Below are 17,114 nucleotides of genomic sequence, written 5' to 3'. Positions count from 1 at the left end.
CCTGTAATTCAGCTTCCAAGGTAGAACAAGTCCCTAAATTGAGAGAGAAACCATTAAACCAGTCCCCATTCGAGCCACATAAAACCCCTCCACAGGTACCAACTTTGCTATTCAGATTGACCGCACCATCAACAAATAATTTTAAAACCTCCTTTTGGTCAAAATGATTGAGCCCAGGCTGAACAACAGGGACTTCAAGCTTCTGAGAGAAAGGTTCATCAGAACAACTCCTTTTCATTTCTCTCAAATAATGCAGAATCATGCTCTTTTTTACTTTTAAATTCCTTAGTAGTTATACGTATGGAAATTATTTGTATGATATAACAAGTTGGTCATAGAGAAACAAAGGCAACTTTGGTTGTAGGAATATTATGATTCTTATCTTCTTTTTTTTTTGTATAACATAAGAGAGGGTTATATTTACAAACTTTTTTGTTTACAAACTACACTATCTTCTCCCCGGAGAACTTGGTGTATTTGTAAAAAAAATTATAAATGGATCCTTCCCCTATAACATTATGATTCTTATCTTGTTTAGTCACATAAGTGAAAATCCATAGTTACTGTCAACTGACTGTGTGTCAGTATATTACCTTACTGGACACCTTAAGGGGGTGTTTGTTTCAGGTTTTTGTAGAATTTACCCATACATCTGATTGTGACTTTTTTGGATTTCCTTGTTTGGTTAAAGTTTTTGGAAATTTTTCCCATGCATCGATGTTGCCTAGCCATTTACATTTGTGTGTAAAAATGGGAAAAAACACGGTTGAGAAAGACCCTTTGCAGGATGGTATTTCAAGTTCCCTATGTTAATGGAAGAAAGGGGACTATTTACATGCCAAAAATACACTGTAGCACAAAAGTGAGATCTGTTGAGCACCAAATCGAGTTGTACGTGATTTTTCGTAATTTCAAGTTATTTTTCCATCAATTTTTTACTTCTAAACAAACATAGACTCGGTAAATTTAACTAAATTTTCTTGGTAAATTTTTTCCAACCAAATAATTTTTTTTACATTTTCCTACCAAACTCAATTTCCAACCATTTTCTTAGTAATTACATTTTCCTAGTATTCAAAAATTTTCTCCTCAACCAAACGCTCCTTAAGAGAACACGTCAAGGTCATCTAAAAGTAACATAAAAACCATCTACCAAAAGAAAAACATAAAAACCAAGAAGGATCTATAAGAGAGTTATTATGAGATGCATTAGAGTGAGAGGTACTAAAGATTGGATCTCACCAAATTACTGGTTTGGTGTTAGGGCTGAACTTCTTGGAGAATCCTACAGATCTCAAACAGAATAATCTCCCATCTTATCTCCAGCCAGCAGAGATATTCTGGAAGACCTCAACCTTAATCAATTTCATATTCTATTCCTCTCTCCATGAATTAGTAAAAATGTAAAATAGACAAATAGTTCAAATGAGTAACATTCACTGTCAGAAAATTTTGATAGATGGCCTTCCTTGACATGCAGGAAGGATTGTACCCATGACAAAAATGAAAGATAGGAGGCAAACATACAACATTTCAGCTCCCAAGCCCTATGTAGATAGATACATAGATACGTGGAAATGCAATTCTCACAAAACTCCAAGCATGGTTGTAAGATAACAATCTAGATTCTGGAACATATGACTTTTTTCCTATTAGATGTAGGGATCACACCATCCTCGATCCTTAGACCCTCGTACAATTCTAAGTAGGACCTATGTTGGGTAGTAAAATTCGAAGATTAAGATCATTCTCTAGGAACAGTTTGTTTAGTTTCTTTTCTTGGTTCTATTCTTAAATTCTTAAATTTTAAGTAATCAATCTTTCAAACAAAGAAAAGACTAAATGAATTGAAATTATATTTAGATTTGTATTTAACAGAAGTAGCAGAAATATCTAATTAACAAATGCAACCATTGTAAGGTACTGAAATTCTTGAATCATGGATTTTCCAGAGAATTTCGCATCACTACGTTTTACCACTGCTATGAAACTTTAATCACAGAATTTGAACTGCTGGCTATTTTAACTAGAACTTCCCAGTTCCAGATTTGTTCCTCAAAAGAAACCTTTCCCAAGGTCTTTTAAATCTTCAATAGTGATTTCAAAAACCTCCTTGGGTTATCCCTAACCTCAAGGGTTTAATTAGCAAAAGAACATAACCTGATTTCCCGATCACAATTATGCTAGAAATGTTCCAAGATCCATTCCCATGGTTTTCTTGAAATTTTAAATCAGAATCTTGCTAATCAAATGAGATTAAAGAACACATCACATTGTTCAAAAATATAAAGAATCACCCAATCATCTTGAATCCCAAATAAATAATTTAGCAACCCATATTAACAAAGAACAAACTAAAGATTGTGAAATACTTCTACCAAAATTAACAAAATAAGAAGGACAAAAGTAAAGGTACAGACCAATTATCCAGAATTAACAAAGGTTCTAAAAGCTATAACTAATCATAAAGTGCAGATTCAAGCTTGCATGCAGCTAGGTCCTTGATTCCTTCCCACGAAGCTTTGTTGTCAGCATTCTTCGAAGTCAAGAATTGGAAGAACATATGCACTCAACTTTCAAAAAATTGAAAAAAAAAACTTTATGAAAAATCTAACTTCTTTTTTTTACAGCCAACTCTATCTTACGAAAAACTAATAATATGTATTTAACTAAAAAAACTAAAATAGATCCAACATGCAGTGCTGTCCGTCCAATTAAGCTTTATCCAAGGTTCAGACTTGTTCCAGCTCACAGTTCATCCACGTAGCTTTCCCTATTTTTTTACAGTAAAATAGAAAGAAACGTGTAATAACCTACAACCACTTTTCTTTTTACCTTCTTTTTTACTTGGGCCATTTTAATTCTCTTTTGGCCCATTTACCTGCAATATCAACTGTTTACAGCCCAAATGTTATCAAAATTAACCCATTCATATCAGTAAAATACATGACTAACAACCTACAATCATAACAACACAAGTGGAAAAGTAACCTCATTCCAATTTCACGACCTAAGGGCTAAGGTAATCAATCAGGTCTTAGAAAGCTCAAAGCGCGGATCAATGTCTCTTCAGTAATCTCAACCCTCATTAATAATTGGCTAAATGTGAAGAAGCAACAGGTCAGAAGATGATAAAATTTTCATTTTTCAGATAAAATTATTTACAGCCAAACTAGGCAGCGCAATACAAGATTAAGGTTGTTTAATAAAGGCACAAATGTCAAAGTTGATTATGATATATCCATATATCAATATATGAGGTAAGTTAGCAGGAGCTATAGACCTGGATCCGTGAAAGTTGAATAAACACAAGCAGCTACACATAAAACATGCATCATGCTACACATTGAAGACATCCTTTTAGCAAGCAGAAGTCTAATAGGATAGAGTCAGATTATGGTTTCAAAAACATACTGATGAAGCCAAAGTGAGAATTCATAGCAGATATAATAACATGATATTAAAGTATTTAAATCAAATAAAAAAAATGAACATAACAATCATTCATTTCAAACAAATATTGGAAAATCTCAAATTGCAATTGGAAGACAGTGATAGGCTGCCCTTAACCAAATAATTTTATCAACAACTCTTGCTATTAAATAATTCAGAGTCAAAATGGAACCAAAGACAAAACAAGAAAAAGGACCTTACATACAGCTACAAGCTTAATCAGCTAACATCCTTAAGTCTTTTTATCAATACATCCAGTGATTTCTTTTTTGGATTCTGCCTGGCCCCACGACTACCAAAGGTTCCAAAGAGCCGATCCGAAGGATCCCTCAACTTTTCAGAAACGATCGCCACTTTCTTGTGGTCCAAAGTATTGTAACTCCTCTCTCTTATCACAGGATTCAGGAAGTTCTCCGGATGATTGCTTAATAGCAAATTAATCAATTGCCTTGACTCAGAAAGTGCTGTTTTCAACTGATCAACATCCCCATCAGCGAAAAGGCCCCCTTGATTTTCAGCAAATGATTCTAAGAGCCGGATGTCTACATCAATTCCAGTAACAGCATTCACATTAAACCTCTTAACAAAATCACTAACTAAAGTCCCAACTATCTTCTCCGATATGTGAGAAAGAACTTCCTGTAGAACTCTTTTAAGGACATGAGGTGGCAGTATCTGTTGAGCAGTTGAAACCAAAATTTCCAAATAAATTATAACCTCATTTACGTATTCATTTCCACTCTGAGGTGGCTCATCAGTCATCCAATTTACATTCTCAATCAAGGTCATAAATCCATCAATTTTTGCTTTGAGTAGCCCAGAGAGCATCTCTTCTGCAGCATCACGAGCTTTTCTCAGAGGGAACTGCCTTCTGCTTCTCTCTACCATTCTCAAGGGAACCCCTGAAAGCTGTGCCGCATGGCGAAAGAAAAAATCACATGCACGCTCGAATACAGCCATATTTGCTGCTACCTGCATTGCCTGGGAGACACCATTAACTGATGCATTAATAAGCTTTAACAAAGCTTCGTCCAGAACCTCGTTCAAAAGCCTGTCTAAATATTTCTTAACAACTTCATAGAACTCAAGATGCCCGCCATATGACATAAAACTCACAGAATCCTCAATGAAGGACCGCACAATTCGACAACAATCCGGCACGGTGGATGAAAATGGTGCAACATAAGGAAAAGCAGGTGTGATATCTGATGTTTGTATTTGAAAAGAAAGAACATTCATGGAATACTCATACTCTTTCTTCATCAACATCTGTTCAAACTTATCAGCAGCAAGTGCCTCAGCTATCTGCTTCCTACAGTCAGACAACAGCAACTCATGGTATTTATCCCTATGTTTGCTCAAAACATCAAGCAATGCATCAATGTGATACCCATATCTCCGCAGAGTAACTCCCAACAGACTCACATAGTCCTTAATCAGCAAGAGATGATTAGCAGTTTGCATTCTGGAGAACTGATCCTCTAACACAGAACACATTTTGCTAACAGCAATCTCCCACAAATTCTCAACTTCCATTTTCGATATCAAACCACCCCCAGTCCTCAATACCCGATCCTCCACCACAAAGAAACCCGCAATTTGTGCAAAGAAGGTTTGATGGGATTCAAGAAAAGGCGTCATCGAAGATACCTGGAAGTCCGAAGTCAACTGAAGCTTTCGGTTTTCAAAATAATACTTCTTAAACCGATCTTCTAATCCTAAAGTCTGGTGAATATGGTAAGCTTTGTACAACGGAGTCAAATCAAATCCACCGTTACCGTAACCATCCTCACCAATCCCACCGCCACCGGAGATTCCATCTTCATCGTCATCCTCTTCCTCCAAAGCATAAATGCAGTCCCTCACGCTGAGCCTACTCTGCTCCTCAGCTTGCCGCTGCTTAATTCTGAGATCCTCTTCTCTCTGCCTCGCTGACGAAGCTTGACCAATGGCCAATTGCCCCAAATTGCGACTCACCACACGGATCTCCACCAGCCAGTCCCCGAACTCCTTGTTCACCTTCCTCTCTATGTGCGAGCGAATATCTGGAATCTTCTTCTCCAACATCGTCTTCAACGTCGACGACGGCGTTTTGTCCAAGTACTCCCTCTCGATCGCGTCAACGCACTTCAGCGCCATGTAGAAATTGTCACCGGAAAGGTGACGGTTAGCGCGGGAGCAAACTTCCATCAGCTGAACGCATGTTCGGACCGATTCGATGGCGAGGTTGATGTTCTTCGAGACGTTTCGCGTTTCGACGAAGGCGTCGAGGGAGGAGAGGAGCGGGCGAGCGACGGACTGAAGCTTGGAGTTGGAGTCGGAGAGGGATGACTTGAGGGAATCGACGTCGGAGAGGAGGGATCGGAGGTCATCGACGGCGAGGATGAAGTCCTGGTAGTGCGCCTTGCAGACCTCTTCGATCTCCGACTCTTTGGAGCGAGCGAAGTGCCGGAGGTGGTGGTGGAGCGTCTCCGGCTTGCCGGAAGCGAAAGCCTTGCGGATGAAGGGCCCTAAGTCCTCGTTGTTGCAGATGGCGGAGGAGAGAAGGAGCTGATCCAGTTTGTCCGCGGAGTCATCGCCGTTCGCCGGAACAATTTTCCGGCGCAGGGGTTTGGACGAGTGCATAGTTGATGTCGCCGTGGCAGGAGCAGGAAATTTAGGGATTTATGAGAAAATTGAAATGCCGTACGCTCATTTTTCGAAGAGTCGTCGGAACTCAACTTCTGCTAGTCTTCGGCTTTCCATCAGCTTCAGAGGGTATATTAGTAATTAACTCAAAGAACGAAAAAAATTTAATTCAGGAAATTTCAGACTTTGACGATCTGTTTCGTGTGAGGTATAAGGCATGATAGTATAAGCTTATACTATATGTTATGACATTTTCAGTTGTTTGGTGTGACCATCGTATAATATAAGCTTATACCCTTAATACATCAAAACGATGTATAACTTAATCCGGCCTAAATGTGAAAAATAAGGTCTGATAAGAGATTGATGTATTAACATCGTTGACTAATGTAATTCTCAAAAATTAATATATTATTTTAATATTAATCTATTAAAATAAAAATAAATTTTTCGATATATTAATTTTTAAAATATTGAATATTTTTATTTTTATAAAAATTAATTTATATTTTGGACTGATTAATAAATTTTTATTAAAATTAATATCATATGATATTTTTTTAAAAATTATATAAATTCTTTGCTATAAGATATTTTTATTAAAAATATTTATTTTTATTATATATAATATTACACAATCATTACCAAGTACTATATGATATTATCTTATATAATATATTATTTTATAAATATCGTGTCAAATGCTGGATAGTATTAAAATTCAACCAAATCTTATACTATCAGGTCTTATACTATCAAGCTTTATCTTATACTATGTACTAAACAAGCCCTCAATGTAAAAATTACGAATGTGTTTTAAATAATAAAAGACACATTTGTTCTGTATTCGAAAAAAAAAGACACCTATGCTCATTTGTAACTACATATGGTGGTGGGTCAGTGGGTGCACCAACTCCACCAATCTAAATTATAAAATTCTGATTTCGCTCTGCTCGATTGCTATTATTTTTCTAAAACAATATAATATTAAAAAGAAACAAGTTAAAGAGCATGAAACTATGTTTTTGCAATAAGATTTTATTTTCCGGAGTTATGATAGGGTTAAATCATATTAATGTCTTCATTTAAAATATTGTATATGGTTAAATACTTAAATTTATTGATTGAAGTTAAAATTAGGGGATGATGGGTTAAATTTATTTATTTTTTCTTACCACCTCTTACAATCAATTTTATTATTATCCAAACAAAATTCAATTTATGACTCTCACTTTATATTATTTTATAATTATTAATTTAAGTTTAATTCAAAAATAATAAAATTAAATCAATATTAATAGTATCTGACATTAATTTTAAACCCCGAGTGCAAGTAACATCATATCTTTCTTTATCAAGACTTGTTATAAAAGAATAAATAACTCATTAATGAATCATTCCTCAATGACAAATGACTGACTGTTGCCTGTCATGATTGATCATGAGCCAGTTGGCAGCTTACTTGATCAACGTTTTTCGCCTCTCAGTTTATATCACGCCCTTATCCCTCCTTTCTGGCAATATCTGTATACTTATTATTCTTCACAGTTTGCACAATCTCCTTCGGTGGTGGTAGGTCCTGGCTGCTTCTTACATAACAAAGTTAAGTGGTACTTAAGTGTGACAATAATATTAATTCAAGCAAATCAAGTTTTTCATAGAGGTCTAAGATCAATAATATATAAGTAAAAATTAAAGCTAAATACTAATTCATTTTCTTTCTTTTTTTGTATTACTACTAATTCATTTTCTAAAAGTGTGACAAAGTTTAATTTTTATTTTTATTTTTTGGATACAAAAAGTTTTAAGTGAGGTGAGACGTATTAATATTCCTCACTAAAAGTTTTTCATAGAGGTCTAAGATCAATAATATATAAGTAAAAATTATAACTAAATACTAATTCATTTATTTTAAAGTGTGACAAAGTTTAATTTTTTTATTTTTTGGATACAAAAAGTTTCAGTGAAAACATACATATTGATATTCCTCACAACAGCCAGCAAGGTTTGAACCCACCCCAAACTTTTAGCCAACTATGCCACCTTTCTTGGCAGATTAACTTTTCTTAACAAAACACTCAAATGGTGTTATATATTAATCCTTTTTTATTTTTGCACTCATTTTTTTTATTTTAGTGTTCATAGTTTTTACTTATGATGATATTGATCCCTATTTTTATAAAGTATTAGTCTCTATGATTTTTAATTATTAAAACATTAAATTATTAAGGTTTATAATCCAAATGAATAAGAATTTGTAAAGACCAAATATATATATATATATATATATATATATATGATTAATAATTTTCATATTATAAAAAATAATTTTATCTTTTGCATAATTTTTTTTGAGTGTTACGGTAACACCCAAGTCAACGCTCCTCTTTGCCAAATAAGAAAAATTTAATCATATTTGAATCCAAATGATTTTGGCTATTTTCCTTTGATTCCAGCTTGTTTCTTTCTTTTTTTTTGGAAGAAATATTTATACATTCGATGCACAGAAAAAGCTTTTTTTTTTTTCACAAATAAAAGTATACGGACTTGTATTTTTATTTTTTTTCACATTATCCCATATGGATCCCACATGCTTTTATATATTTGTAAGAGATAAAATTTTATTCTATAACATAATAAACATTAATATATATTATAAAAATAAGATGATGAAAATTTGTATTAAAAAAAGTTAAATTGTGCGGATGCAAATAGAAGTTCAAATATCTATTGATTTTATGAGTTACTCATTTCCTTCTAAAACTATTTTTTTATATTTTAATGGGGCAGGATATACTTATCACCAAAAAAATTTACCACCTTTACAACCAATCTAATCACCGTTGATTTCCGTCAATCTAACGATTATAATTTATTGGGTATTAATAATTAATTAATAAATACGACCCAATAATTTTCAATAAATTATAATCGTTAGATTGACATGGTGATTAAGTTAGTTGTAAATGTTGTAAACTTTTTTAGTGGTAAGTATATCATTTCCCTATCTTAATTTCCGAAACAATGATTGGTTATGTGAAATGTAATAACCAATGTTATTAGAACCGGACCGGTCATTGACCCGGTCGAGGTACCGGGTCACTGGGTCAATGGTTCAACCGGTGGGTCACTGGTTGAACCGCATGAACCGGGTATATATATAAATTTATATTTTATACTTAATTATATAATAAATATTTTAAATGGTGCAATTCAAACAATAACCTGATGTAGTCTAGTGGTAATTATTATATTGCCTATCCTCAATGTAAGGGGTTCGATTCCTCTTAGATGCAATTTTTGAAATAATTCTATTAACTTAATAGTTATATAATAAGTATATTAAATGGTGTATTATATTCAACAGGTAATGATAGTGTAGTGGTTTGAAGGTGCGCTCCTCACATCAAAGGGTCGGGTTCGATTCCCACCTGGCGCAAAAATTGGAATATTTTGTAACTTATTTTAAAAAACCGGTTTAAAGGTAAAACCGGTACCGGTTTACACCGGTTCAACCGCGGTTTATGACCGGGTCACCGGGTTGATACCGGGTCAAATGCTTAAACGGTCCAATATTGAAACCGGACCGGTTTCCGGGCCAACCGGTCGGACCGGCCGGGCCGGGCCGGTTTTAATAACACTGGTAATAACTCACTATTGTATAATTTTATATGGGATATGTTATGCTTAACACTATTTTTTTACTACTAGATTTTAATTGTTGATTTTTGTCAATCTAACAGTTATAATTTATTGATAATTAATAATTAATTAATAAATATTATCTAATTAAAAGAAATACCGTGCCAAATAGCAATGCTATTTTTTTTTTTAAAAAAAAAACGGGTCACGGATGTGATCCGAGTTGATTCGGGTTTTCAATTGCTGCGAAAAATACCAAATAAATTCATTTAACCCTAAAACAAAACCCTACTTTCATTCTCTCGCTTGGCTTGTGCAGCAGCAGCAGGAGGCAGCTCCATCCACAATGGTATGTTGTCCTCTGAACCTCAACGGCGGAACCCAAATCCTTCGACGGTTTATCTCACTTTTTTTTGAATTGAATTGAATTGCAGGGAATCGATTTGAAGGCAGGAGGCAAGTCCAAGAAGACAAAGCGAACCGCCCCCAAATCTAATGATATTTACCTCAAGCTCCTTGTCAAGGTAACTTCTTCTATTCTACTATTTTCTGTGACTCTGAATTAGGGTTTTGTATTTGATAAGCATTCATTGTTTCTTCTATTTTCAGCTCTACCGTTTTCTTGTTCGGAGGACTGAGAGTAATTTCAATGCCGTCGTTCTCAAGCGCCTTTTCATGAGCAAAGTCAACAAGCCTCCTCTCTCCCTCTCTAGATTGATTCGTTACACGAAGGGAAAGGTAACCTATCTCTTTTCTTTATTCGTTCCATTTATTAATTTTTAATGTACAATTTGACAAAAGAAGAGAGAACTTTTAGCATTTGAAATGATAATTGAAATAATCAATGTGTTAATTTGAAGTTTTTATTTGTTTTGGATTTATCTTGATTTCGTTTTCATGCATTAGGAGGATAAGATAGCTGTAATTGTTGGGGCCGTGACTGATGACATTAGGGTTCACGAAGTGCCACCTCTAAAGGTGACTGCCCTGAGGTTCACAGAAACTGCCAGAGCCAGAATTGAGAAAGCTGGTGGGGAATGCCTCACCTTTGATCAACTCGCTCTTAGAGCTCCCCTGGGTCAGAACACGGTATGGAATTTAATGCCACTCTTGTCTGTTTACTGTAACTTATGAGGTATGGCTCTGTATAAATTGCTGTACTTCTAGTTGTTTGTGATGTTGGCTTATGTGAACAAAATACGAGAATGGCCCTGGTTAATGAAATTTATATATATGTTTTATGTCTGAGCAAGTAACAAATTTTGAGTTTTCTCATCCCTTGCACCTCTCGCTAGCCCTTGAATGAGTTACTTTGTTTACACTTGCCTGACAATCATGTTTATCTTGCTACCTTATAGGCTCCTTATCTTTGTTAATGTAAAAATCAATTGTATGATAAATGTATACTGAGTCTACTTTTTATCTTATATTTCATCTTGTTCAGAAGGAGGACAAGGATGATACTTAATTTTGTTCTCTTCTTTTTTATATTATTGCACCGTAACCATTGTACTTTCTGTTTCTAACCTTTATTCGGCTAATCCACTTTCATACCAATCTAGTATGGTAAAGTTGGATCAATGTTGTCAATTGTTGTGTGGGTTTGGGGGCCTAGTTCTCTTGTTTATAATATCACAGTTGTAGGAGGAAGAAGAAAATAATACTGGAACGTTCATTTCTTCCCTGCGGTTGGGAAATTGTTAAAAATTTGCTTAGCTCTGAAGCATGATATTTTTTTTTTGAAATAATGTTTCAGGTTCTTCTTAGAGGGCCTAAGAATGCCCGTGAGGCTGTCAAGCACTTTGGACCAGCTCCTGGTGTGCCCCATAGCCACTCCAAGCCCTATGTACGTGCAAATGGACGAAAATTTGAGCGGGCCAGAGGACGTAGGAATAGCAGAGGCTTTAGAGTTTGAGTTCTTGAGCTCAAACATGGAGGACCTTTCCTTTTATCTTATGATATTTCTGTATTGTTTTCTCCCTTTTTATGTTGGAACAATTTATCAATTCTAGTTTTTATTTTTCCTTCTATCCAAGGGAAAAAGAATGAAGCTCCCTCCCTGAACAATTTTGTTTTACCACAAACGTTATGATGAACTTTGAGAGGATTAATGAACGGCTTTTATTCTACTACGTGTAATTGTAAAACGATTTATTCTATTTTTCGGCTTTCAACCGTCGTATTTTATGATGTCTTGGGAAACAGGACAAAATATAAAAATGAAAATAGGGATCCTTCTTGGGGGTTTCAAGTATTCATCATTCATAGATTGCCTAGGGAAATTCGTTATACTATTATCGATCCCTTTATATCTTGTATTTTGTTGTGGTTTCTCTATTTACGTTGTCTTGTGATGTATTAGGTAAGTCTCGATTCCGAATTGAGAGTGAGAGCCTTAGCGAAGATGGGAATACCTATTACTTTCGTTTTTTTTTTTTTTTTTGATAATATATTACTTTCGTTTTAACAATAAGAATTTTTATGCTGATTTGCTGCCTATTTTAAGCCAATGTGATTTTACCAAATTATTACTTGAAGTTAGAACGCCAGCAATATCTAATCATAAAACATTTCAGAAAAAAATATTAGCATCTACTCAAAAGAGAGATCGGAGGAGATCTACCACTTGTTAGCTGGGCCTGGGAGTGATTCAAAGGATTAGGCACAAGGAAGGGTAGACTTTAGTTAAACGCATTAAGTTTGCTTCTTATAAAAGCCAAATTAAGCCAAAGAAATCCTTGCTTTTACGCCAGAGATTGTGCAGACTTGACACTCATAAAAGCGTATAGAACATTGCAATCCAAAGTAGAAATTATTCATGACTTGTATTCTACTTCTGAAGTATAATGTAGGTTAAAACTTCTTGATGAAATCGTATATGTGCGCGCTGATCTCTTCTGGTCTTTCCTGATTTAGAAAGTGAGCTACTCCTTCCATCACAACCATTTCTTGCAAGTATGGCACTACTCTCTTAAAGCCACCATTATGCATATAATCCTTTGCACCTGGAGTGTTGTATGTAATGTCCAGGTCTCCCACAATAAACTTGACCGGTACTTTGATCTGTACTCCAGTCCACGGTGCAGTGAGCTCCCAGGTTCTGCAGACAGCAAAATTTACCCGATTATACATCCACATACTTCACCAAAATAAACAAGCAAAACTAAAAATAATCTCATCTCTTTGCAAATGAAAACTTCTACTCTGAACTTCTTTTATTGATACATACATACAGCAGTATAAGGCTGGTTCAATTACTTCGTCAAAAGTAACATATGGAAGTTATTCCAGACGTGCCCCTTTTTTCATGCTAAATACTGTTAAACATTTAATCATTAGGAACATTTTACACATAATCAGTTCCCGCATAAGGAATTTATGGGCCTAAAGAAAAAAAGTATAAGAAATTTGAGGTATAAAAAAAATAGAATTATCATGTGGTACAATTGATTTGGGGCAATGATTTGCATCAAAGAAAAAATTAACTCTTACTTAAAATAAGAATTTATAGTTTCATACGCAAAAAAAGGGGTTGCATTACAATATGTATAGCAATGTTTCAAACAACGAATTAGAAGAAACTTACTGGTCCAGAGCGCGATAGTAGTTTAACCCACCAGTGAAGCCTTTCTTGTTAAATTTGCTGGCATAATAATTGACATCTTCTTCAGACAGCCACGAAGGTAAAGTAGTAGGAGTGTTACGTGAACCCCCAAATCCTATCTCCTTAGGCACACAAGGTGGACGAGGATCGCGAGATGCAAGAAATGTCTTTATTATTCTAACTGTACCAGCACGGGCAAACTCTTCTTCAGCCTCCCCAGGTTTCTGCAGGACAACCAAATACCAAACACTAGATATTAACTTGACATATATAACATTGAAACTATCAACTACTACCATACAACATATATATCTTTGAAACTTGTGAACAACATTGAATTGGATAGGTACCGTTCAAAGTAAACCAGAAATTGATTCAGAAGCTTGTATTAGGAAGCAACTATTATTGTGAGAGTCAAAAAAGAAGAGAGGAAGAAGAGAAGTTGAGAGGCAAGGATGCACACACAGACTCTCTCACACACACATACAATGGACTACACATAATATTTGATTAGCATTGTTAACTGACAGTCTGACACTGATACGTGAACATTGACATCACCTTTATCACAAAATAGTTGGGGTCAAGGGTCAACGAATCCAAATAAGAAGCAAGAAAAGATGGACAGAAAACAAAAATAAATAAATATTGAGAAATTAAATAAAGGGAAAAAGAACTAAAACGAGCTGTGAACATAGGAAAGAGAAAAGATACCAATAAAAAAATGGACTTCCCTCATGTTGAGCACATATTACTAATGTGCCATTCCTTTTGCTGTAAGACAGATTATATTTGAAAACCGAATGAAGATGAACCACATATCATACTACTACAGTTATTGCTTTGACGTTAAAGGAAGGAAGAAGAATTCATACAAGAGCAGAGCATTACACGATCTTTCTACTTACAGCAGAGTTTTTAATTTATTAACCAAGCAAGGAACTTGCCAAATTAACTCACCAAAGCAGACAACGTATAATTTGTCTTATATTCAGACCGAATTTTGAGAGATTCTTACATATTCAAAGTGCAATTACACTAATAACAACATTCTACACATAACATGGAGAGACTAAAATTGAAAAATTGAAAAATAAGAGAGATTCTTTGCAAAAACTTAGTGTATGCAATTTGTATGCACTAAGCTCATAAAGTATGGACACATTATTAACATACTGGTGAACATAACAATATTTTATTATGTTACAAATTGTTAATTCCAAGAACTTAAGCTCGCACACTAGAGTTTTTCAAAGAGAAATTAATGTCACATGCCGGTAATGTAAACGTCAAATTGTCAAGTGGGAGGGAGACGTACCAAACTAAAAGTGATGCATTATTAAAACAAAGGTGACATTTTGAGATTTGAGCAAGGGAGCAAGTTAATTTCACCATAGTAGTTAATTGCGCTGCAATAGCGCCGCGAGCCGCGCCGTATGGGCGTTGCGGTGCCTTGCCGCAAGAAACCGCGCCGCGCCAAATCAGAACGCAATAACGGCCATTGCGATCTCATTTGCAGCCAAATTGCTGTCATAAGGCAAAATGTCAATTTTGTCTTATATTTAAATGTGTAACAGAAAATTTTTAAGAGTTTTTTAGTCTATCCGCGTCTCTCTCTGTCACTTTTGCTATCTCTGCCTTTGAAAAATGTTTCTTTTTGTCATTATTTCTGTCATATATCTATTCCGCTATTTCCGCAAACGCAATCCGCTATAGCGTTTTTCGGGGTTGGCCGCGACACGCCGCAATCCGCATTTGATAACTACGAATTTCACCAGAATAAATGTGAAATCAAACTAATGATGATTCTTGAGGACAGGCAAAAAAGGTTAACTAAATGTCATCAATAACCAGAACCACCTAAAAGGCAAACATTCTAATGGTTAACTATGAATTACTGTGTTACTAGGGTAGTTGATTTCAACAATAATGGCAAATAAAGGGAAAAATGATAAGCAATTAGCTCAAAGAAGAGGAGGTGAATAAACCGGTACTTAGATTATATTAGGTCATGTGCTCAATTCATGTTAAAAAAAATAAAAAAGAGGAGGTGAATTTACCTGAAACCTGCAGATATAGTAATCATCACCCATCAAAGACCTCAAGCTCTCTATGGGCTTTCTCTTAGGGTTCCTGGGGTAGAAAACCACACTCATGTTGACCAAGGCCTTAACACGATCAGGCCTTAACAAGCAGAAATACCAGGCCATAACAGCTCCCCAGTCATGGCCCACCAAAAACACTTGCTCAATACCCAGAGCATCGAGGAGTCCCACGAGGTCACCTACGATGTGTAGGGCCGTGTACGAAGAAGCAGAGGCCGGCGCGTCGCTGTCGCCGTAGCCGCGGAGGTCAGGGGCGATGGCGCGGTAGCCGAGGGCGGAGAGTGACAGAAGCTGATGACGCCAAGAATACCAAAGCTCAGGGAAACCATGGAGGAATAGTATCACTGGGCCGGACCCAATTGATGCCACGTGCATTTCTATTCCATTCGTGCTCACCATTGTATGCTCTATATTCTCCATTTTTTTTCCAGCCTCTTAACTTTCAACTTCGATATTTTGTAACTACACCCCCTTGCCAACCTTGTTATAGTCGTACTCTTCTGCTCAACTTTTATTTATGATAAGGAATTAAAGGTTATTAATTGTATTATTGGTAAGAGAATTTGTCCTTTTTCTTCTGAAAACAAAAGTGAGGACGGAACTTTCAATTCACTTTCCTTATTTAAACAAGGATTTATTGTTTATGATATTGTAGAGATAATTTTATTATATATATATATATATATATATATATATATATATATATATATATGATAGGATCCTTTGACATCGGTGTCAAATTTTAAGTTTGACACCTCATTTGAGAGTCGTTAGATTGAACAGGATCAATGGTGTCACATGCTTATAAATCAGAGTCGTTGATCTTTTTTGATCTAACGACTCTCAGATGAGGTGTCAAACTTCAAATCTATCTATATATATTTAAATCTATAATTTTTTCTCTTTTTTATTCACGTTCGTTTACATAAATTTTATATATTTTTATGTATGTATATGAGATAATTTTATTTCTTATTATAAGAATAAAATTAAACCCTTGAACAAAACATTCAATGATTCTCTAATTAATAATAAAGGAGGGGGAGAATAAATGGTATTAGTGAATAGTGGGTTACTTTTTTTCTTCTTTATTAAGTAATGTATATTTACCCAAAAAAATAATAATGTATCGAGTGCTTACTATAAAAAATATTGAAAATATTATTCTCCTAATAATTATGGGAAAAACTACTCTTATGCTACTTGTGATAAATTTATCTCATACACATTCTTCGATAATTGTGCCACCTTTTTTTTTCTTCAGGTGATGGAGCCTCCAAATTTATCTCTATGACATGAGATAACTTATCTCATTTAACATGATATTAATAAAACCCAATAATTATTGCACTTTTATATCCGATGCCGTATTTATATGTTCCGCCTTTCTTTTTGACTTTTGGTTGGTGTCCTTAATATTCTTAAGCCCAGTAAATAATAAATTTTTTTGGTTCCAAGCATAGACTTAAATCAACTTCCTAGGGTTTGAAATACTACCAGCCCAGCCCATTGACATGTTCGATAGATTTCACAAAAGGTTGGCCAAATTGTATGGGCCCCAGACAGTGGCACCGTGGCAGCCCAGTAAAAGTGCCGTATAAAGCGCAACAATTAACCAAGAATAAAGCGCGACCAACTAACATCGGTCATGAGGGCATGTTAATACATTTAGGATGGTCATA

The 17,114-nt window shown here is 35.1% G+C and overlaps 3 protein-coding genes across 3 annotated transcripts; 1 reads left to right on the top strand and 2 right to left on the bottom strand.

Annotated features, from left to right (window-relative positions):
* Positions 1 to 3,557: 3,557 nt before the first annotated feature.
* Positions 3,558 to 6,166, bottom strand: LOC133308815 (exocyst complex component SEC15B). Its single transcript, XM_061509527.1, has one exon. It carries the CDS (start codon positions 6,076 to 6,078, stop codon positions 3,673 to 3,675), a length of 2,406 nt encoding a protein of 801 aa, XP_061365511.1. The 5' UTR covers positions 6,079 to 6,166; the 3' UTR covers positions 3,558 to 3,672.
* Positions 6,167 to 10,010: 3,844 nt separating this feature from the next.
* Positions 10,011 to 11,855, top strand: LOC133308819 (large ribosomal subunit protein eL18y-like). Its single transcript, XM_061509536.1, has 5 exons — positions 10,011 to 10,072; positions 10,158 to 10,247; positions 10,333 to 10,461; positions 10,630 to 10,812; positions 11,480 to 11,855. Exons 1-5 carry the CDS (start codon positions 10,070 to 10,072, stop codon positions 11,636 to 11,638), a joined length of 564 nt encoding a protein of 187 aa, XP_061365520.1. The 5' UTR covers positions 10,011 to 10,069; the 3' UTR covers positions 11,639 to 11,855.
* Positions 11,856 to 12,417: 562 nt separating this feature from the next.
* On the bottom strand, positions 12,418 to 15,921 carry LOC133308811 (uncharacterized). Its single transcript, XM_061509521.1, has 3 exons — positions 15,388 to 15,921; positions 13,310 to 13,551; positions 12,418 to 12,823 (listed from the first exon to the last, which is right to left on the bottom strand). The coding sequence occupies exons 1-3, from the start codon at positions 15,850 to 15,852 to the stop codon at positions 12,577 to 12,579; spliced, it is 954 nt and encodes a 317-aa protein (XP_061365505.1). The 5' UTR covers positions 15,853 to 15,921; the 3' UTR covers positions 12,418 to 12,576.
* Positions 15,922 to 17,114: the final 1,193 nt, after the last annotated feature.

This window comes from Gastrolobium bilobum, unplaced genomic scaffold (assembly GCF_033153095.1).
Source record: "Gastrolobium bilobum isolate Gb01-03AN ecotype WA unplaced genomic scaffold, APGP_CSIRO_Gbil_v1 utg15473, whole genome shotgun sequence".
Lineage (NCBI taxonomy): Eukaryota > Viridiplantae > Streptophyta > Magnoliopsida > Fabales > Fabaceae > Gastrolobium > Gastrolobium bilobum.
The sequence above is the reverse complement of the archived record's forward strand: the minus strand, read 5'-3'. Positions and strand labels throughout refer to the sequence as shown.